At 33.7% G+C, this 25210-nt stretch overlaps 1 protein-coding gene across 1 annotated transcript in view; it reads left to right on the forward strand.

Annotated features, from left to right (window-relative positions):
• Window positions 1-17925: 17925 nt before the first annotated feature.
• LOC133206149 (serine/threonine-protein kinase MARK2-like) overlaps window positions 17926-25210 on the forward strand; it is a 271416-nt gene continuing 264131 nt past the window's right edge. The window contains exon 1 of the mRNA XM_061342081.1: window positions 17926-18198. Within this exon, the coding sequence (XP_061198065.1) occupies window positions 17926-18198 (273 nt within the window). The remainder of the gene's footprint in view (window positions 18199-25210) is intronic.

Genomic DNA, 25210 nt, shown 5'->3' on the forward strand with positions numbered 1-25210 from the left:
TAATCGTTAGGGTTACACTGCATTTGATATTTGACATTCTGTAGCATGTCTCTAAATAATCGCCGAACAAAGCCTCTGTTTTCCTCCTCTGGAAATTCTTTAAAATTCACACTGTAGACATCTTCTTTAGCTTTAAATTTTCTGGAATGCTTAGCTTGATTGAGTCTCACTTGGTAATACTGGGAAATGGTCTTTGGCTTCGGTGGTGGTGAATGAGGTGGTGATGAAGACGGAGAGGGTAGTTCTTCAGGTACATTCCTTAAAACTTGTAGGTGTTGAGCTCGGTTGGCTTTGGCTCTCTTTAATCTTTCCATTAATCTTGCATTTTTTTTCCTGAGAACTAATTCTCTGGTTCTCTGTCGAGAAATAATTCTTTCTAATTCTTTCTCCCGTTTTTTCCATCTCATAAGTTGTTGTGCATGTAACAATCTTTTTAAGGCACTATCAAAATTCATCTTGATAGATCTGACAACAAAATGAGCTGAAAGTCGAAGAAAAGCTGTATTTATAGAGTGTATGACGTCACAATGCATAGGTAGCTCGCTGATCCAAGACTAAGTATTGAGACGTACACAGTACGTACAAAAGGGTATATAAAGCAGAGCTGGAAATTTTAGGATCAGTCTTAGTGGGCACTTCGAACTTGACAGACGTAGAAATATGGCAGAGGAAAATTCCATGAATTCACTTGCAACCTTACCAGAGACACAGGATAGTATTGAAGGAAATGAAAGAAGTTTGATATGTGATATCTTAGATCAAATGACCATGATAATGCAGGAAATTGATAATAATATACATATGTTTAGAGAAGTGGTGATGCATGAGCTTCGTGAGTTTAGAGAAGAGATGAGGAATGAGATTCGTAATCTAGGAATGGAGGCAGACCAGGGAAAAATCCCCATTACTGTGAACAACAAGAGGAAACTTCCTGGTACCCAGACGGAGAAGACCCTGAAACTCCAGAAGAAAAAGTAAAATTATGTACATATTATTTGAATAAATCATCTTACACACTTTACTGTGTTATTGTTTTTTCCGTTTTCAGAAAATGGAGAGAGAGGCTTGCTCTGAATGACACACATGACGTCACAATGGTATACTTGATTCGATGCCAAGATTGTGTATTGCCTATGCCTGACTCAGCACAAAACGTAGATCAAACGTAACCCCCCTTTTTACTTGGGTTTTTCCAGTGTGTATACTAGATTGAACCGGCCAGGGCACCAAAAAAAAGTGCACTCAGTTGACCCCCCTATCCAGGATCTGGGGGGGACAAAAGTGCACTCAGTTGACCCACCCATCCAGGATCTGGGGGGACAAAAAGTGCACTCAGTTGACCCACCCATCCAGACCCGTTATACTACTCGCGTGGCCAAGGTGTGACCTTGTGACGGTACATATTGTCGTTTTGTACATATTGTCGTCGGCGACAATATGTACCTACCCTCACTGCACATATTGTTGTCCATCTGTACATATTGTTGCCGGCGACAATATGTACCGAGAGGAGCCTTATTTTCCTCCTGCATAATGGGCGACAAAATGTACAGTCACTGAAAGAAAAAGTTAGTAAAAGTTACTAGAATAACTCGTAAATTTTACTGTCCATATAACCACTATTCAGTTAAGTAAATTTTACTAGACGATAAGTATTTGTACTATTTGATTAGTAAAATCAACCAGTTATTTAGGCATATTTTACTAGCGAAAACTAGTAAAATTTACTTTCTTCAAAGTACATTTAGTTAGTTTCTGGTTATAAACCCTCTGGAATTTATACTTTATTTTAATTTTATTTATACATTTTTTTAGGAGAGAGTTTACTCTCTAAACAACGCTAAACACTTCACAAGTTGTACAAGTAGCATTAAAAATAGCTTTACAATTGAATAAATAAAAACAAGTAGATTAAATCTCTAACACAAATTATAGTTTTATTTTACAATGACAAAAACTGAATGAATAATAAGTCTTCTACAGTAAACACTTTTACAATTATATGTAAACCATTTCAACAGATGAAAATTACAATAGGTCATAGAAAATAGAAATAATAAAATTAATTTCTGCATGTGTACAGTACAGTGTACATGAATATTTTTATGATTTTTTTTTAAATTTACAATATTTTAACAATCAGACAGGATAGATTACAAATCTGATGTCAACATAGCAATGACAGAACACCGAAAATCCTTCTCTCTAAATTAACATCACTCTGCTATTCTACCAAGATGTTGCACAGAGGTTTTTTTTTTTTTTACCCATTTCTTTGGACAAGGTACGCATGTAGGTCAAATCATACATTGTAGAAATTTCATAAGGCTGAAAGGAAATGTCACATCCAGTAACGTTTACTCCTTCAATATGGACACTGAAATAATCTTCTCCCAAAGAAAACAAAAACTTCTCCCTCAGAAGGATTTACAGTCCAATTTCAGCACCCCCTTCTGGCCTCTCCTTGAACAAGAAGGACAGTCTGGTAGAAAGCTAGGCATTCTTCACCATCTAAATTAATATTGAAAAAATACTATAAATGCAACTTTTTCGGGCCTTGCATCAAAGACAATAAGAAATATAAGCTAAAGAAAACTTGCAGTAGTAACAACTGTAAGTCTGGACTTTGAAATACTTTTAAAAATTAAACATGTTAAATGAGTTCAAAGTCAAATTTATGATTATTGATATCTGAAACAGTTGCTCACTCACTACCATTTAGGGACTCCAAGATTCACAAACACAATGTGTTTCTTTCACTCATTCCCTCAAATGCATATACCAAGATCGCAAACCATTCAGAATCAATACATGTATATGAATGTTTACCTCATAAATATAAGTCAACATAGATTACGATTTAAAAAAAAGACATGTTCATTGCTTAATGTTATATAATTAAAGTGTACAAGTGTAGCCTAAATAATAATGAAATTATAATCATATCAAATCAGTAGCTCACTAACTATGCACTTGAAGGTTCCAAGATTTACACAAATATGTATCACTCACCCTTCAAATGTATATTCCAAGATTGCTTACTGACTGTTGCAGTTCACAATGATTTTGTAAATAATTCCCTCTTTCATTAATTACACATATTGACAACTGTGCACTAAATCGGAACTATATTGCTTATCACTTTTCTGATTAATATGTATTATTATGAGAAAAATGTATAATATATCAATTCTTCATATGGTATACTAGATGCATGCAAACATTTTCAAACCAGTGGCAGGAAAAAATAACAAAGGGTCTTCAAGACAGCAAAACAAAAACTAAAAAATAAATTTGTAAAGCTTAGATAGGCAATGCTGATGGTTAAAATATTACTCACCAAATTATTTAACTGATTCCTCGTCCTTAGCAGTGTTCCAACCTGCCTTCTGAAGTAAACATGGCGTCTTGGGATGGTCTTATCTTCACATCCTTTGTTTGAAAGGGCGCGGAATATTTAATGAAGTAATATGATCCCTAAGCGCAGCCTGGATGCTTGCTTATCTAGTAACTTTTACAAGTTGGACAGTATATTGTTTCGATTACTAGGCGCGCTAAGAAGATTACTAGGCAAAGTGGTTACTTCTACTAGGCATTTCTTTCAGTGGTCAAGCACCAGCACGTATTGTCGTCGGCATATATTGTCGTCGATATATTTTTTTGACGAATATTTACTTGAGAAAGGAAAGAGCGGTTGACATACACGCACGTACGGAGGGAGATAGACAGCATTACTCGCAGTACCGTAGGGAAAAAATTTTTTGGTCAGAAAATTGTGTCCAGGATTGATGTACATGTACATCACTATGATATGTCAAGATAACGTAATTCTTGAGATATCTGATAAATCAGCCTTTTCTTTTTTATTGTAATATACGTATACTTTGAGATTGAATACATGTATTAGATTTTTGCTCAGTAATAATGATTATTTGGAAATTATTTTTTGCGTTATTTTTATATACATTCATGTGCCGATATAATTGGTGTTGGTGTTGACATTTTTAGATACCTGAACTGGAAGTTTAAGTGAGCTTTTCTGATCACATTTTGTCTGACCGTCCCTCTGTCTGTTAGCTGTTCACAATTTCAGCTTCTTCTCAAGAACTACTGGGTCAATTTCAACCAAACTTGCCACGAAGCATACGTGAATAAAGGGGATTCAAGTTTGTTCAAATGAAGGGCCATGCCCTCTTTCAAGGGAAGTAGTTAAGAATAAGTGAAAATTTAGTGACATCTTTTAAATATCTTCTCAAGAACCACTGTGTAAGAAAAGTTGAAACTTATGTGAAAGCTTCATTATGAAGTGTAGATTCAGTTTTTTTCAGATCATGTCCCTCGAGGGAAGTGTGTGGCTACAATAGGTGATCATAAGTTTTTCATAAAATATTAGAAAAAAATCTTCAAAATCTTTTTTTTAAGAACTACTGGGTAAGAAGAGAAAATACTTATGTGAAATCTTCATTATATAGCGTATATTGAATTTTGAAATGCTGGCACGAAAAAATTCCCTCACTGCTCAATGACCCTGATTGCCAAGCATAGGTCTAAATTTGCAGCCCTCAACCGGCAAGTAGTGACGTCTACATATAACACATAAAAAAATACCCCACTATACATTATAAGAGAGTAGTGGGGTATTTTTTTTTATGTGGAAAGATTATTTTGGGGTTTTCACGATTTTTTCCTATGGTACACATGATGAATAAGTGTAATAAATATAATTTGTGAAAAAAATTTCCAACAAGCCCTGGGGTTGAATATCGGGGGGGGGGGGGTCCTGTCCACAAGTACCTGTGCATGAAATAGCATACGTGATACCTCAGTGTGATTCACACACCAATTACATTCACAAAACTACCAAAAAACAACAAAAGAAATCTTTAAACAACAATATATGTGGGGCGACAATATGTACAGTGAGGGTGAGGCACATAATGTCGCGAGCGACAATATGTACATGTGTAACTTTTCAGCCGGCAACAATATGTACCGATGGACGACAATATGTGCAGTGGTAAGGATCGGGTGTGCAGTGAGGGTAGGTACATATTGTCGCCGACGACAATATGTACAAAACGAAAATATGTAGCGTCACAGACCTTCATAAACGACCTCTGTGTCGTATTGTGTTCATAACATACCCGTATACCGAGAGAGATCGTAAAGTTTCAATAAAATATTTCAACATTTGAAAGGAATTACATGTAATTTGATTTGTCTATATAAGTAACTGAAAATCTATATAGTGCTGGATTTTTAAAAATATGTTTTATGTTATCCATAATTTTTAGTACGATAAAATATCGGTAACAGCTTAGGTGCTGCCTATAAGCTTATTAAGAACATCCAGAACTGTAAATTTCATAAATTTAAATGCATGTAGTATGTTTTTTTAAATGATAACTGGGGCTGAAAAGTTGAGTTTCGAAAGAATTCAATCACACCTGAATGCGTGGCTCCAAAAAAATGTAGAACATAGTACATACATGTACTTGAATATCACAATCTTAGACATCTAATGCTGAAAATAATTTATAATACACTTTTACAACTTCACAACTTCATTTCAATGATTAATTATTCCAAACCAACTAATTCAAGTCAGAGTCGCAAGCGCAGCCAGATTAATCTTAATTGTCTTTCTTTTGATTACAATATCAATCACAATGACTCTTTTCTTTAGATCTGTTTGTTTATTACTTTCAATCACAATCTGTACATGTACAATTAGTTACAAGAAATCCATGTACGGCGCTACACCTGTCAATCAAAATTGTGAACTATGTCTGGTGCCACTGAAGCTTTCTCATATGATTTAAAATATTCTTTTTATTTTCAATTCTACTTTTACTACTGTGAAGATATTATTTTGGAACAAAGTTGGAATTAAGGCTGCAGCTGCATGCTGTGAATTTATGAAACCAGCATTCCTTACGGAGGACCCGTTCTTACATGTACGGATATTAAAAATGAATCACAAAATGTGAGAAAGTCTTGACCGAGATTTTACTTTTCCTTTAGGATAATATGATTAATAAATAAATTATGCATCTGATTGATACTTGTACGACATATAAATGTATACGTTTTTCTTTATAACAAGAATCTGTGATTGAAAATTGAAAGTGAAGAGATTAGGTAATAGATCTAGACAAATAACAATTCATTCTTTCCTAGTCATTATATAGCTTTAAATTGCGCCCCCCCCCCTCCACAATGATCTCATGCATTTTTTTTTTTTGCTTATATAAGGCACGTAGCATCAGGTTTTTTTCTAAACATAACTTTTTACTATTGAAAATGTTCACTGAAAGACCCCCCCCCTTTTTTTTTTAAATTGTAGTATATTTAAATAAGGACAATTTAGTAGTGTCTGAAAAAAATGGTCCTGAAAGAAATTTGATCCTTTTAGCCTGTCAGACTCGGATTTTTGAAAACTAAATTTCACACAAAAAATCATTCTGCCCTTACGCATGCGTCAAAATTTAAGAGCCCTCTATACACTGCACACTGGGGAGTTCTGATTTTGTGGTATTTTTATGGAGATAGAGTGATCTGCCCTTTGATCAAGAATAAAATAAATTGAAATGTACAGTTTATTACTTAATTTGTGATCAAGCAAGAATTCATAACTCTTTAATAGGCCAAGATGAATGGATAGAACACTTCATTTGCAGGTATTTTGTCCACTTAAGTAAACAACAGTGATTTATGTTCATCAGTACTTCATTGTCTTTGAACATTTTATCCTGGGGGTATATGCAAGGTACCCTACGTTGAAAATGTGATAGATAAGCTCAATACTTACACCTTTAAACACTATAATTTTCTCTATGTCCAAAAAATATTTTTCTGTAGTGTACAGAGGGTCCTTAATTCGAATTAGCTTCGCTTAGCGTTCACACGGAGTTAATGGGGAGTAATCTAATCCGAAATAAACCAATATGCATTAAATTTTCCGTGTGAACGCAGATCAAATTTAATTCGCAGTAACTTACAAATGTACGTTTAATTCGAATTAAACTCTGCGTGTGAACAGGGCATATTTGGCAAATCATTGCTACAAACCACCCACACCAAAGTGTATTAAGCTTGGCGTGTAACTAAAATTACTCCATCAATAATCCACGAACATACTTTAAAACGAATATAAATATCTTTGGAAATTGAAAAGCTTCTTGGAATAAAAAAAAATGTTGGAGTGTTTCTTATCGCTGCACTTGCGTTGAACATGCCATTTGATTGTCAATCTCTCTATATGTACCAGGACAGACATTTCTACATGTTATCAGCCATTCTCTGTAACCACTTAAACTTTTGTGGCAAAAATTGTGTGAAAAAATCTACCCCTAATCATGTTTTATATGGCGAACTGGGTAGATATCCAGTAGAAATATTTATTAAGTCCAGAGTTACTGGGTTTTGGCATAGACTTATTTGTGGTAAACAAGACAAAATATCTTTTCCCTTATATAAATTGTTATTAAAGCTTAGGGAACATGACTTAATGCAGTCTAAGTGGATTAACTATGTTGAAAAAACACTAAATGACTGTGGAATGTCCGAGTTATGGTAACAACAGTATTCTCCAAAGAAAACGGTGGTGTCAAAATTGATCAATTTAAGCAGAATTGGTATGCCAGTATTTTTGATATGTCAAAAACCCTTAATTATAGCTTATTTAAATTAGAACATAGTTTTGAAAAATATTTGATTTATCTTCCAAAAGATTTGAGAAAAGCTTTATGTAAATTTAGATGTATGAATCACAGATTTCCAATTGTGAAAGGTCGCTTTTGGGGTGTTGACAGAGATGATCGAATTTGTGATCTTTACCTCTAACAATTTAGGAGATGAATTCCACTATCTTTTAGAATGTGCTTTTTTCAAAAGAGAACGAAAAAAACTTGTTCCATATATTTTTTATGCTAACCCTAATGTTATTAAATTTCATGACCTGTTAAATTGTAAGGACGCTAAAGTCATTTTTGGACTTGCCAAATTTTGCAAAATTTTACTGTCAGTAATAATTTAATAATAACAAAACAACTGTGTAAAATATGTTGTAATGATTTATATAATATTAGCAGAGGCCTTCCACACTTTGATTTTTTGAACTATACATGTACATGTATATAGTAATTAACATTAGTGTCACTCATTTCATGCTTGTATGTTATTTTGTTGTATCATTTGCATTCATATACCCCAGTTGGGGTCTTTGTCTTAAATAAAAACTTGAAACTTGAAACTGGAAGTTGTTTACATTGTCAACATATATCCGGGATTTCAAGTAAATTCAAGTATTTTTTCTGTTTATTTAATATGCATACAAATTTTTACCTCTTTGTTTATTTCCTGCATGCAAAAGAGTGATTTTGATGTGTGAACAAAGGGGAAATGTACTAGACCATATGGTACAGGAAATCAGCTCTGTACACATTCATGAAATTGAAGCCTAAGCCTCAAGGTCTTAGGAGTTTCAAAATGGGGATAAAAGATAAACTTCTGACATCAGAATTGCTTTGAATTGGTTGTAAGAAGGGGTACTGTGTCTCAGTCAGAGTGATATAATATATAATGAATACAGCCTTGGAAAGCCATTGTTTTTTTTAAACGAATGTGAAAAAAAAGTGTGAAAAAAACCTAAACAAAACTGAATTATAATGTGAGAGAACTAGGCTATTGATTTTACCTAAATTTAAAGTCAAGCTATTTTTACATAATCATACAAAACTGGAAGTTGAAAATTGGATAGAAAATAGACTTGGCAACAACAAAGTACAGGTGTATCAAGTGTTCGTATTCAATGAATGATATGTTATGTAAGTTGATGCCTGTCATTGAAGGGATGACCATTTGATTCGAGGGGGGGAAGAGGGTGACAGATTTTAGAAACTAATAGTCTGTTCTTGAAAATGCTGAAAATACTAGTAAATAATCTGTCCTCGACTGACAGGAAAATAAATAATCGATCCTTGATACGTGCTACAACCCCCACCTTATTATACTATGGGTTAAAAATTTATAACCGGAACTAGTGCCCCCCCCCCCCCAACCACACACACACACAAACACGAAAGCATTTAGGCGTTTTCCTTTTTTTTTTTTTTGGCTCTTCAGACTTTTTTCAGTGAAGCTGATAATAAATAATCTGTCCTGGATCATCTTGGAAATAAATAATCTGTCCTTCACTACCATGAAAATAAATAATCCGGCTTGGAAAAAATTGCCCTCCCCCCTTTCTGAATCAAATGGTTGTCCCTTAACCCATAGTCAACGCAGTCATATTATGCAGTTTGAAACAGGATTATGTCATTCATAACATAATTTTTATCGATAAATGTTTTAACTTAATAGGTTTTTCTATAAATATTAACTGACACTCTTTACACCCCAATCCTAATATTAGAGTATATGTTATCTCTTTTTAAAGTGTAGAAAAAAAAAATCCACACCTAAAAACCCTGTTTTTAGTGAGGGATGTAACAGAAAACTCAATTTTCTTAATTCCTCCGACTGTTTGCCTTTATCTGTATCACAAAAAAAGAGAAAAAAGTTATGTGTGTACATGTATATAGTATATTTCAGGTCGACCAGTCATAATTATACTTTCAACTTTTTTTTTTTTTTTGGGGGGGGGGGGGGAGGGGGTGCATAGAAGTACAAATTGTCTGAATCATAGTTAAAGTTAACGGTTTATCATTTCTCCAGACTAAGATACATTTTGATTGAACCTAATATAGCAGTAAAATTAATATTAAATCTGTCTAGCTATATTTTGTTAATAATGAAAACATAAATAAATTCGGACAAGTCCCCTTTCTACCAAAAAAAAAAATCATAAAATTAAACACAAAAAAATCTATACCTCGCAAATGGGGGCAGGGAGGGTTAATCACTTATGAATGAACCGTTTTCTTTCATATAGATAATGCTTCTTAACGTTTAACAAAGGATCCGTGTTTTCTTACAAATGACTCTTACCAATTTATGAGGGGTAAGTGCTTTTACATGGTTCCTGGAAAGGACGGAGTAAGTCCTGGTCATTGGTTACTTTATTATATTCATTTTAAAAATGAAAACCGTAGGAAGAAGGCAGGGACAGATTACCAGTATTTATTTTCAACATTTTCAAGGACTAAAGTTAAGAAATTATGTTTACATTACACACCATAGGGTGTACGATTTCATCAAGCTTACCAACCAACTCAAACTAAGCAACCGACAAAATTCAAGAAAGCATAAATACAGATTATCCGAGCAGGTCTAGCAGATTTTTACAACAGATTATTATTGATTAAATTTTGGAAATAGCAGATCTATTACGTAAATCCAGGCATATTTGAGTTGATATATTTTTCATCAATGTCGAAACATTTTCAAGTTTTTAAGAATAATATTGCGAAGTTAAATGGATTTAGGCTTTTTCTGTCAACTTCTCTGAATAAAAGTCACAGGAAAACACATTTTGACTGTCAGTGGAAAAGTACGGAATGTTTAATAGGGTCAAAAAATGTACATTTTAGAACAAGGACTTAGTCTACATAAACAACAAAAGAGTGTTTTTACATACATGTAGCACGATTCTCTACGTACAAGAAACTCAATATGGTAAGTGTATATAGACTTTCAATATTTTGAATTGGCTCCTTTTTTCATCAATAAATGACCTTAAAAACCATTCTCATACCATTTTCAAATTATGCATAAAGCTAAAGGTGAGAAAGTAGTACCAGTTTCAGTAAAATACATTGTATATGAAACAGGATACAACATTCACAATATCCGAATATAAATGCTATACTAACAAGCTATTTCAGAGAATCTGTGTCCCCTGCTTAAGGAAAAAAGAAGAGCATGTAGGGATCTAGAGGGATGGGGGTCGGAGGGTGGGGGAGGGACACTTTAAGAGCGGCAGGCGGAACCATAGGGAGTTAGGATATAAAATTTCATTGCAAAAACTTAAAAGTTTCTTGAGATATCGCACGGAAATAAAAGTTTTACATGCAAACAGAATGTATAAATTTTCTTACCACGAAATCAAAAGGGGTCTTCTTTAGGCATAGGGAGTTGTGGTATAAAATTTCATTGCAAAAGCTCCAAGGCTTCTTGAGATATTGCTCCGAAATAAAGTGCTAAAACAGACAGAATTTATGTATTCATGACCTTGACCTTTGACCTTAAAATCAATGGGTCTTTCTTAAGCCTCAGAGAGTTGTTATATAAAATATCACTGCAAAGGTTCAAAGGCTTCTCGAGACATCGCACCGAAACGAAAGTGTTACAGAAAGACAGACTGACGGGCGGATAGATGGATGGATAGACAGATCCAAATTAATATCCTCCAGTTACAGTGAAAGCGGGGAACAAAAAGGCAAATTTTATATACCATTGTGACCTTGAACTTTGACCTTCTGTCCTATTTCCCAATTCATGTGATGCTAGTTATTATCAACCGGAACTGTAATTTTGTTTATTTATATGTTGCTTAAAACACAAGTATTTATCTATGACACAGAAGAAAATGTGCTTAGTCTCCTTAAATTCCATCTAAATTGAGCCATTTTGACCTTGACATTTGACATTTTGTCATGAAAATTGATTTTTCTCTTTGTTTTTGCTATTGTGTAACACAAATCTGAATTTGGTTTAAATCCATTTTAAAATACTCAGGTATTTATATGGAAACTGATTGTAGATACCTATTGCCCTTGTCTGGAATTCTTAAAAAAGCCTACGTTTGTAACCATGGTAACACGAAAACAAGATATGAATACCAAGTGTTTCTTTGCAGTTTATATTAGAACTATATGTGGACTTTCAAACCAATGTATTTATTTTCCCCAAATGTCCGCAAAAGAGGGTGTTGCAGTTCTTTTGTTATTTTCCCTAAAGTTGTAGCAGTTTAAAAGAAAAATTTTAAGTAACAGAAACCTGTTTTAATTTTTTTTAAAGATACAACGGTATATACAGTACAATGTAGAACAATATTTAGAAACTGCATATCAACTTCCAATTAGCCATTAAATCAAGTGTAAATTTGTCACATAGCAAAATAAGTCAAGATTTCTGTTTTCCAAATAGGGAATCCCCATTGTTCTGAAAAATTGCCTCCTTGAAACAGAATGAATTTGATATATGCGTAAGGAGACAGGATTTTTCTTCAAAACTGCCATTTCCGATTTTTTTTTCAAAGAGGCATATTTTTGAAAATCACAAAAATGGAATAAAAATTATTATCCATCCGAAATGCAAAATGTGCACATAAAAAACACATTGAACTTCAGTGTCCGAGCTGGTCTAGTGGTAAAGCGTGTGGACTCTTTGCGAAATTTCTTTTACCTGAGAATGGGTTCGAATCCTGGTATGGGTGGTACATACATATTTTTTTTCTTATATAATGAAAGTACAATGTAACATCTCTCTCTTGAGAGAAGGAGAGAATCTCAGAAAGTTATATATAATGGGTAATATTTTAAGTGCATGCAGAATTAAATTGTTTTCCTTAATATTGTGATCTAAAATAAATGACATACATTTAATATTATCATTTAGTGGCGATGTCTTAAAAAATAAAGTACTATTATTTTAAATAATTTGAATTTTTTTTTCGTACTCATTTCGTTTCATTATTGTTCTGTTAATTAGTGGCTCAGATTTGACTTGAAACAACTAAACTGAAATGACTCAATGGAATTTCTTGGATATTGCATCAACAGCGTGATTATTGGACACATTTTTATATATTGAAAATTATTAGCGCACGCTGTCTACAGTACATCTTTCAAAATGATGTGCGAGGTACACTTGCCATTAATTGTGCTTTTTATCGTTCTAACTTTTCTCGTACAATGTGATCATAGATGTGAAAAAAGTTTACTTACAAATCGCCAGTCTATGTTAGGAAAAAAACTATGCATGAAATAAACGTTACTGACTTGAAAGTTAAAACCTCCAAGGCCTTTCTTTAAATGTTTTGTTATAACAAGTTGGACATACCCGTCGTATAAATAAAGTCATCTACGTAGCAGTATCTATATTTAGAGATAACTCTTCATGCGTCGTGGGTATTTAAATGTCCTTCTCGATATTGGGAATAATCACGAAATTCTGCAACACCCTCTTTATACCAGGCGTTTCAAAATAGCCTAAAATCTACAATTTTCCCACAGAAAAATCCTACTTAAAAATGGGGGATATTTTTTCTATGAGGTAAAGTTAATCAAATACTAGAAATTATCTAAAGAACTATAAAAATTATGTATTTTGGCAAAAATATAAAGTCTTGTTAATATCTTGTTCTATTAAAGACTTTTAATAAGTCAAAAAGGTTCATTTTTTCATCAAAATTTAGCGTTTATTTAGGCCATGAAAAATGTATGTTGGTTGCCACGGTAACCATTGACCATAGCAACCATTTTATTATGAATTTTAGTTTCATACATCAATAAAGAAATGTGTGCCAAGTTTCATAAAAATCCAAGACCTAGCGTGCCACACTCCCTATATAAGAGTTTAAATGCTTACAAAGAATGGCTATTATACTTTTATAGCTCATGTTTTATATGATCTGCAATATCTTAAGTTTAAGTGATTAAATACCTCGTAGCCTCTTTTATCCTTTCGACAGCCGTAAATTTTATAAAATGTCCAAAGGGAAAAAAATCATTCAAAAATGTAAACGACTGTTGCAATACTCTGCATTAATAACGTCTCTATATGAGTGAAATATTCTCGAATGGGACGTAAAACAACAAACAATCAATCAATCTGCATTAATAAAATGTCATGTTTAATATGCTACAGAATGAGCAACGAGATCGATTCTACAATGATTGAAGTTCACGGCGCAGGGGACACACGAACATTTTTTTTCTTTGTCGGGGGGGGGGGGGGGGGGTATTTGGCAGCAATATTTTGAACCAGATTAAAATATAGCTGGAATTCAAAATTACACCTGCATCTCGTATCACTACTTGTCAAACATTTAACTAATTAGAATTTATTAAGAGTTTTTTTTCTTCGGTTTTTAAGATGAAATCAGCATAAGTAATTCAACACGGAAACTGAATATATATCTTTATTTATAATATGGTATGCGTTATTGCAGGCCGGAGGACCGGGCTGCTCTATACATATAAGTTTAAGTTTTGGTGTATGTGATTGAGGTGGGAGAAGTTATTCAGAATTAAAGGTTAACTATACTTTGAAAAGATTATATATCAGAATGTTTTTTCCCTTTAAAAATTACGAGATACACAATGTACATGTATTTACTTCCATGAAATACATCTTTTAAAATATATATGTTTTTCATATGTAATATACAAAGTTGCTTATCATTTACTATCGACAAAAAGGTCCCTTTTTAAAAAAAAGATTTTAAAAGATTATCGTTTTTGTTCCATTTTCAGCCGATTAGAAAACTTTCCGTAAATCTTCTCGACTATAGTCTCATTCATTCAGACGTATGCCTCTATCACACAAATCGAAGCGGTTTGATGATCAAGATTTTACTTCATTTATTTGCCTGGCGACAATTGATGGCAACTTCAATGTTTTCTTGTTGAATTTGATGTAAATGCATTTAACTTCATTTATTTGCCTGGCGACAATTGATGGCAACATTAATGTTTTCTTGTTGAATTTGATGTAAATGCGTATCGTACATGTAATGTAAATTTACTCCTGTTTACTAAGAGGACTTCAGGCAAGCACAGAAACCTAAAGACATCGAAATATTTATGCTCCCGTAATCAAAGATTCGGGGCATAAAGTTTTTGCCCTGTCCGTCCATCTGTCTTATTTTCAAATTGTAACTTAAACCTTGCCCATAACTTTTGATTGGTTGGAACTATGCCTTTCATATGAAATTTCACGTGTGTTTTCTTTGTGACAAAACCTTTCTTCGAATAACAACATATTTGACCTCTCGGCCTTTTAGTTTGACCCACTTTGCAAAATAAACATTGGCCATAACTTTTGAACAGTTGGTGTTAGGGCTTTCATACTTCAAATCTGAAATTCTTTGTGACAAGGCCTTTCCTTGGGAATAAATATTTTAACCTGCCCTTGACCTTAGAATTTGTCCCACTTAATAAAAATTAAGTTTAAACATAACTTTTAAACGGTTAGGACTTAAGTTTTCACATTTCACAGGTGTATTCCTTGTGACATAGCCTATCATCAGATATCAACAATTTTTACCTTTTGACCTTGGAGTTTGACCTACTTTTGAAAATTTAACCTAGGTCATTACATGTATTTTTGAATGGTTGGTGCTAGGGCTTTCATATTACACATGTATCATTCTTATGACAAGAGCTTCCTTTGAATACTGTCGCCCGCGTGGCGCAGTGGTTAGAGCGTCTGCTCTAGAGTCGCGAAGTAAGGAGTTGATCCTTGCGTCGCGGGTTCGAATCCCACTGTGGGACGTGGAGACCGGTCCTTCGGATGAGATCGTATAAACCGAGGTCTCGTGTCGCAGTAGGTGCTGGCACGAAAAAGATCCCTCACTGCTCAATGGCCGTAAGTGCCGAGTATAGGACAAAATTTGTAGCTCTCCACCGGCAAGTGGTGGCGTCTCCATATGAGTGAAAAATTCTCGAAAGGGACGTTAAACAACAAACAATCAATCAATCAATCCTTTGAATACTAACACTTTTGACTTTATATCCTTGACATTAGAGTTTGACCTACTTTTAAAACCATAACTTTTGAATGGTTGGTGCTAGGGTTTTCCTATTTTCACATGTGTATTTCTTATGACAAAACCTTCCTTTGAGTACCAACAGTTTTGACATTTGTCCTTGACCTTATAGTTTGACCCACTTTTAAAACACTTTAAGCTTAAACATAACTTTTGAACGGTTAGGACTAAAATTTTCACATTTCACAGATGTATTCCTTGTGACATAGCCTATCATCAGATATCAACAGTTTTTACCATTTGACCTTGACCTTGGAGTTTGACCTACTTTTGAAAATTTAACCTTGGTCATAATTTTTGAATGGTTGGTGCTAGGGCTTTCATATTTCATATGTATAATTCTTATGACAAGAGCTTGAATACCAACACTTTTGACTTTGTATCCTTGACCTTAATTTTGACCTACTTTTAAAACATTAACTTTTGAATGGTACGTGCTAAGGTTTTCATATTTTTACATGTGTAATTCTTGTGACAAGACCATCCTTTGGCTACCAACAGTTTTGACATTTGTCCTTGACCTTGGAGTTTAACCTATTTTTAAAAAACGTTAAACGTTCCATAACTTATGATTAATTGGTGCTAGGACTTTCATATTTCAATGTCTATTTCTTGTGACAATGTCTTCCCTTGGTCACCATTAATTTGTCCTTGATCTTAATGTCTGACTTACGTTTCAAAAAACTTTAATTTTGCCATAACTTTTCAACAGTTAGTGCTAGAGTTTTCATATTTCACTGCTATATTCCCTGCAGAGACAAGATCTTTCTTTGTTTAACATCACGTTTTATTTCTTGACGTTGACCTTGGAGTTTGATTTGCATTTGAGAAACTTAAACCTTTGCCATAAGCTGCCATGTGGAGCATCAGTGTTTCAAAAACACATCTTGTTCAATATCCACACTGGACATAAAATTCTTTAAATCATTGTGTTGAACTTAATAAATTATTTTGACTCGATGTATGGTCTAAAAGAACATGGCTGAACTTATCCAGTGAAAAAAAACCCCAGATTTGGATTGCTCATAAACAGTGCGTGTTATAGTCTTGATGCAAGGTCAATTGGACAAGTTCAAGGTCACAGAGAAACTGTAAATTTGTTACTTCTTTCTACGAGTGAAACATTGCTGATATCATGCAGAGTGTGACATACCTTGACTCATGTTCAAGGTCACTAATGATAAGATGTTTTGACTGAATGTATGGACTAAAAGAACATATGTGAACTTGTCAAATCGGTAGCACACAGATGGGGTTTGCTCATAACCAGAGTATGTCATTGCCTGACGCAAGGTCATTTGGACAAAAGGTCACGTACATTCCTTTACTGTCTTTTTACTAGCGATTCATTGTAAGTTGATACCCCTTACAAGATTGCTTATAACCATAGAGTGTGGCATGACTTTGAAATGTCACTACTTCCTGTCCGCAGCTCCAACGGAAGACCTACTCGTTGCTTTGCAACGAGCTCAGCTCTAGTTAAATAAGAATCCGTTCAAAATCATATTGCTAACCGTATATACATCTGTAAATTCATGAAGATTTTGGAGAGTTGTAAAAATGAACAACGCTTTTCCCCACAACACAGTTTAAAAAGGTACATAAATTGAAGAAATGTCTTAAGTTCTATTTAATGAACCACCGTCTATATATACGCACATTACTATAGAATAGACTATAGAGGTTTCAGCATAAAATTGCCTATCATGCATTTTTTACCGTGTAAATTACATTTTAACATATTTTTCTTTAATTTATTACTTCTTTTAAAACTATAATTTTAACAATAAACCAAAATATTAAACTTTTTTCCTTTGTCTTCACATTTGATACCAGTATATGCATATATACATGTTTGGAGATGGTTTTTGAGAAGTGATTCACTTATCCGGACGATTCATTTATCCGGACGATTTCATGGGGACGGAGGCTTCCGGATGAACGAGGCGCCACTGTACAAATTATACAATATACTAGTACTTCAGGAACTATCGATTTTATTGAGGCCGTCCGACGCTTAGATTTTAATCAAATATAATATATACGATCCATTGTAATCTTACCTCGATGTGTTTTACATTGTAGACTATGCTTTAATTTTGACGTCATAGTTCACAATGATGTCACAATAAAAACACACAAAACGTTGAATTTCGGATAATATAAATAGCTTTTGTGATTCATCATCATGACCGTGTAAAAAATAAACAATGAGAAAAGAGGAGCGAATCAAAGCAGGAATAAGGTTACAAGGACCATCATCTACGTTAAAGAAGAATTCTATATTTGAAAACACGCTCTTAAACCCCAAAAATATTTCTGCTGATATCGTGAAAAAAGAACTGTATGAACATGGATACCGTTCTATCAAGCCTCTGGGCGAGGGAGCCTACGCCAAAGTAAGACTTGCTGAAGTCATACCTAGCAAACTAGCTCGTAACGACGTTATAGCACATCAGGCGGGGGATGCTAGAGTTTTCCTGGTAAGAGTTTAGTTTTGTGTTTCTTTTACAATATAACTACAGAAAGGTGGATCTCCGAAAATATATTGACAGAAGGGAGAGCTGCCATTGAAAAGGTGTATATTTATTGCTCTCTAAAAAAAGTACGCTGTATATATCTCAAGTTTGTTTTTCAAACTGCTGTCATATTGTAATTTTTGAATTTACCGGGTGGTAGTAAATACAAAAAGTACAAAATGACTTTACTACCACCCGGTATAAACATGAACTGCCGTCTCAAAAGATTTCTAACTTATAACCGTTGTTAAATAAAGACCATCGAAATTTTCGCCTATTTATGCTGCCACTTTCTGTGGCAAGATAATCAGCCCAATGCATTATGGATAAAGTAAACCTAACTCTTTTCACCTCTTTTCTTTCCCAGAGTAAGATTTCTCCAGACCGCAGCAAAAAAAAAAAAAAAAAAATGAAATGAAAGTTAACTGCTATTTAGTATGTCAGAATTATAGTGTGAATTCTTAAAACGTTGTCCAGACTTATTGGTAACATAAAATGCAGTCTTTATTATAGCTCAGAAACCATCTTATAAATTTATAAATTTAGCAAATTAACTCCGAAATGCTATCATTAAAGTTCATACTTACTACGATAATGTTACACTTGGTAGGAGATTAATGTCAGTAAACTTTAAGGTATAGCCTGTTTCTGTTAACAAAATATGTAAATTTTTACACAATATTTAAGGATAAACTTTAAAAAAAAAAAGGGGGGGGAGCGAAGACCCACTCATATCGAAAAATCCAGCCGATCCGATACTTATTAGCTGCTACTATGACAAACTTATTAGTCTTATTTGCAGCATGTTATACTATGAGAAAATGATCCCTTTTGTCCTCTTTATTGTGTGTATGCTGTTTTATAGGCAAATAATTTCAATCTTTGTAAGATTTTTGCCAATTGTGGAGATTTTACATAAAGTAAACCTTAATGTAAGGCAGTCCACCAGAAAACCAGGCAGTATTGTATTGATAGGCGGCACATCGAATGTTACGAATATTTAATATTTTATTGAAAACGATATTAATGTAGTCCATGTGGAATAATGCAATTAAAGATTTGTTTGAAAATAGCTGATTTACTAAAATATCGTTTTGTTTTGTGTTCTTGAATTCCCCTACATAAACCATTGAATGTAGGTCGGAAACAAAGAACGGTAAATTCTAATACGTTTTCAAGAGATCTATAATTCACCCCGAACTAAATCAAGAAATATTTATCTTTCAATTTAAAAAATAAAATCAGTTGGAAAAATATTTTCAATAGTAGTTTTATTGCAAAATAGACAGTCATTTTTATGAAAATCTCTGATGCAAGAGTTATCTCCCGTAGCATCGGGAAATCGGCTAAACATCTTACTATCAGAACGCCTTAGAGTTTTATTCAACCAAAAATAATTGGTTTATTTTTCAAAAACGGAATTAATTTTCACCTCCAAATATAATAATTAGGTTTTAAAAAAAAATTGCTTTATTATTCAGGTTGAATCCACGTTTCCATTGACGTATCAGTGACGTCAAATACCTATCTAATTTGCGTCACAATAGTTGCAAATATTCTGCGGAAGTTGGTAAATTTATATAAACGTGCAAAGAAAAAGATTTTTAAAAAGTTAAGTTAAATAATTTCTCTTTTCTGTCCAATTACTCTTCCAAGTGCATTAAATAATATTGTGATCCAGAATGTATTTTATTCACGGGGGTGCCTCAGCTAGATGTTTTAAAACAAGTCATATTGATAAGTAATTTTATACATGTACAAAACGTCTTTACAGTAATCACAATAGGATTAAATTGTTTTATTTTTTAAACGAATTAATAGCACATGCATATACTGGTATTTTATAATTGCCAAAAATAATTTTTCCAGTGTAATTTATTATGAACATTTCTGATAAAATTGGGGTGTGAAAAGATTAAGAATTATTTCTTATTTACGGAACTTTAAATTCAGCAAAGTCGAGGTGTGCACTTCATGAAGTGTTGTTAATACTTGAATATGTCATCTTATATGCAGTATATCAAACATGTAGTCAGCATTACGATTGTTCACGATCGACTGTCGGACCGCTTGTTTTAACAGTTGTAAGAACGGAAGTACTCGTCACATCCCACTTCACTAATAGAGATGTTTCTGAATATGAATCGAATCTGAATCTGAAAATGAATCTGAAACGAATCTGAATCGGAGGGATCTCGATCCCGATTTGAAAATTGAGAAAAATATCAGCACAAGAAATTTTCTAAATTAAACAATGAATAATGATAGTATAAGATTATTGATATTTTTCTGTGATTATCAAAGTATTTTTCACCTGTATGATGACAGAGGACAATACGGATTTTAAATTTGAAAAATGTTTGAGCCTTCTCCTCCTTTTGAATTTTACTAGTTCATAATATACAATGTGAAATACTTCGTGAAATACTACGTTTAATGACATTAAAAAATGCCCTGTAACAATAATAAAAAAAATTAGTGGATGGTGTTAAGACTGAATAACAGAACAGGTACCCAATCAATTCAAGGGAAAATTAAACCTGTTCGTAAAGTATTGTTATATATTATTTAGCTACTTACTTTGTCGTTCCTAACGAGAATCGTGTTCTGTGCCTATTTTAGAAAAGGATGTTTAAATGTTTATTTGTGAGTCGTTTTACATTTTTTATAGGTAATTGAAAATTATGTCGGATATATAACTTTTTCAGAAACCCTATGACCACCGCATCACAAATATAAAGTTTTCTACGATTTTCATTGTATCTACAAGTTTCTAGTAAAATGTTTTCTTTCATTTCTCGGAAATGCCCTTGATTTGTGAAGAATGTAGCTTGTTAAAATGGGTAAGTAAAAATTAATCTGTCTCCTACATCTCAATGATTTTAACCTGTCTCCTCCTGTCTTCATTTTCTTACAATATTTAACACGATTCCCTCGAGGAACGAATTTCTAGTTAGATGAACAATACACTTTAATGTAATACAAAACTGATTTTTTTTCCGTATGTATTGAAAAGACATTTATTACTACATTCATTAAGTGATGTATCTACAATACAGGGATGGGACGTAACTGAACCAAGAAAATAATCTTAATGAGGGACATAACCTTAATTTTGATCTGATTATATTATGTAGTACATGTATATAATGGCAAAGTTATTAAAAAAAGTGGGGGTTACTGGCCTCCATGTCTTACCCAGTTTTAACTGGCCTTATGTAATACAAAAAGATTTTGACGACTTGAACTTGGGCAGATCAGTAGCGATCAAGTTGTGTAAGGTGTCAAAGCAATCCAGATTTTTCAGAGTTATTAAATTGTATATAATATAGTAAGCAAAAATGAACTTGCCATCCCTTCACTTTGAGAAACACGGACCCCTCGTAAGCTGGTCGAGGAGAATTCTAAAGCCCATCAAAGCCCTCAACCCCCCCCCCCCCCCCCGCCACACACACACACACACAGATCTATCAATGTGTTTTTCACGGCTGGAGAGAGTTTGAATTTTTGTCCAAAAAAAAATTCCGAGTCGGAGTAAAAGTAAAAGGCTGACAAACCCGTAGAACGTGGGGGGCCGGGGGGACTGCCTCCCACTTTTATCTGAGTGAAGTATTTTTCTATAGTAAATTTTTATTTAGAAATTGACTGTAACCCCCCCCCCCCCCCAACACACACACACGCTTTTTTTAGCTGTAAGGTCAAGAATATGGACTGTTAAGGAATTTTTTTCTTTTTCCTTGTCAGGTTTTTTGAAATCTTTGCTATGGACCTGGCTGAATATTTATCTTACCTTTGGAAAATTATCGGTATTTCCCCCTCCCCGCCCTAAACTAAATTCCTGGTTCACTATTGACATTTTAAACACATTCCCCAGCTCCCAAGAAAAATAATTCAAACTTAATATACAAATATAATATCCATATACGATTTATATCATGGGCTTGTTACCTTCGGGATATGGGGGGAGGGGCACAAACACTTTCAACTTCTCGTGCAGGTTACAGATTGATATACCACAGGGGAAAATCAGTAATTATATTCTCAATGTACAATATGTGTTTAATTTTCAAATCGGGATCGAGATCCCTCCGATTCAGATTCGTTTCATATTCACTTCAGATTTGGATTTGTTTCATATTCAGAAACATCTCTAATAGCAATTGTTGTTTACTATTAGTGTCGGTGGTTCAGTTTCTGTTTAGACTTTAATTTTTTAAAAATGTAAAAACTGAAATAGATAAAAAGTTATAGAAATCTATAAATTTACTACTTAATGAGGAAAATGTTGCCAATACTACTGCTGGACGCCCCACTTCAAGCTGACACTAAAACGGCAGATGATTCAGTGAAACATTTTTTTTTCAATTTTCGTTTTTAAAATTTGACAATTGTTCCACATATCCTTATACTTTATATGGAGTAAAGATAAGTCAGTAGGTTGGTAAATTTCCAAAATATCTTATTATTATCAAACCAGTTACAAAACCTATGCCGCCCAGACCGACCCCCGCTTTTTTTCTTTTCTTTTCTTTTTTTTTTCTCTCGGTGCGATCATTTCTCGGCTCTTTTTTCATGATTTTATGTATGTAAGTGTACAGCATTTTTTTTATTTATTTCAAATCAAATTTCTTAGAGCAGGAAAATATTCCTTAATATGATGAATGGATGAAAAAATTTGGATTAAAGCCGAGGCTATACACATAGAAAGTACATGCTGGATTAAAGAACGTGCGTGCATAATCACGGTGTAGTACCAAAACGGTTGCTATCAGAACAAAAAAGCGTTCATTGTTTCTGTTCGTAAATTTTACGGCTGCTAGCTGAAATAAATATGTTGGAGGAACTTGTAACAAAAGGTAAAATTGTCAGAAAGTGACCCCAAATCGATAAGTCTCAGAAAAATCCTTGTGCACGGAACAAGTAAGGGATTTCTTTAACGTAGGTCGCGGGTTTGCTGACGTCGTTAAAACTGGGTACGCAATTTATATGATTTAGGCGACTTTCTTTGCGCAAATTTGATTATGACGTCACAACGAAACAGAAATCTGCGATGATTTTTGTTTTATTAAATTCTTCAGTATATCATTATTTTAGGAATGACTCTAATTCTTGGCCAAATTATTCGAGTATAACCTGGTTTGGGTCAGTTTACGCTTTATAATCCGCGAAGCGTATTATAAAACAGCGTAAACTGACCCAAACCAGGTTATACTCGAATAATTTGGCCAAGAATTAGAGTTATTCCTTATAATTTAATTTTAAAATCATTAAATAACTAAGGGTGTAAAATTTCGTTGCTTTTTATTAGTTCAAATTTGCCGCTCAATAATACAACCTTAGTAACGGAAGTAACGGAAGTGATGGGAAGCGAGGGGAGGTAAAAACTGATACAGAGGCCTAGCAGCCTTGCTGTTTGTTTACATGTGGTAAGATCGAATTATTGTTTGAAGTTAAAGGTACATTTATCAAATCTGGAATTTTCCATGAATCCCGAGGACTGGAAATGAGAGGATTGTATGGATACAGATGATTCAGCTCGTTGTCAGGGGGGTGTGTCCCCATACCAAACCAGGTTATACAGAAATAATTTGCGTAGCTTTTTGGATATTAACCAATCAGAGGCTAGAATACAAACAAAATTAAATTATTTAGCTATAACTTTTCTAGGAATTGGTAGTTTAGTGTTATATTAGTTAAGCAACAACTTATCACAAATAATGAAGGCTTTTTACGATTTGTATAGTCGATACAATACTTAGATGAAACTTTTGTTGGAATTGGTAATATAGTGAAGAAGGCTTATTACGATTCGAATGATCGACACTGGAATTATTAAAAAACGTTTAATTATTTGTTATCAATCACATCTTCTCGGGCCTTTCCTGCAAGCTTGTAAAAACAAGTGGTTGTTTTTCGGCTTGTCGGAGAGGCCCGAGAAATTGCGATTGATTTGTTTTCACTCTGTATAGCAAAACGATATGGCCACAAGGTTAAACTGACCTTTTTTCCTTTGATCTTATTTGAATTAACAGTTTGTTTTATTAAGAAAAAGGCCATTATTTAAAACAAAATCGCAAATACACCTGTTACTTCAAAAGACTAAACTTTAGTTTGAAAAAAAAGGATATTTTTAAAATACATAAATCTACAAGTTTATCATAAATTAAATACTGCTAAGGTACGATAAAGCATAAAGACAATTTTTAGCGTTACTGACCTCCTGTTAGGGTACAACTATTTGAATCTGAGGGAGAAGTGTGTGTGTGTGTGGGGGGGGGGGGGGGGTAGGTGGTGGTTGAAAATTTTACCGAGTCAGATTGTTTATTTTCTTGTCGGTGAAGGACAGATTATTAAATTTCCATAAAAAAGGACAGATTATTTATTTCTTCTTCACTGAAAAAGTCTGACAAGCAAAAAAAAAAAAAAAGTAAGAAAAGCATCAAAGTTGAAAAATCCCATTCGGGGGGTGGGGGTGGGGGGTGCTAGAACTAGTCATGGACAGATTATTTATTTTCTTGCCCAGTCGAGGACAGATTATTTATTTTCAACATTTTCGAGGACAGATTATTTATTTCCAAAATCTCTAAGCCCCCCCTCCCCCCCAACCCGAATGAATTGATCGTCCCCTAAGCAACAGCTTGCAATGCTGTTACCTACAGATTTTATTCGCTTCTTTGCTTTCCATGTCCAACAAGTAGAATTGATGTTCTACAAAAAACTGGCTGTCGATTACGTCTGATAAAATTAATTTTTAAATCCTCGTCCCGTTTACCCCTCTGAAAATGAGGTGAGTAAAAATAAATATTTTGTTTAAATATATACTGAAAATATATTGTATTTAGCCAGGACGATATTTGGCAGAAATTCGTAGATTTGAGCGCCTTGCTGAATAGTATGAATAAAAAAAATTCATATACTTGAATTAAAGGATACCGTTTTTCGCCAGCACGCAGGAAAAGAAAAATACACAGACAAA

Source organism: Saccostrea echinata, unplaced genomic scaffold (assembly GCF_033153115.1).
Source record: "Saccostrea echinata isolate AGI-Se365-2 ecotype Australia unplaced genomic scaffold, CSIRO_AGI_Sech_v1 ptg000054l, whole genome shotgun sequence".
Taxonomy (NCBI): Eukaryota; Metazoa; Mollusca; class Bivalvia; order Ostreida; family Ostreidae; genus Saccostrea; species Saccostrea echinata.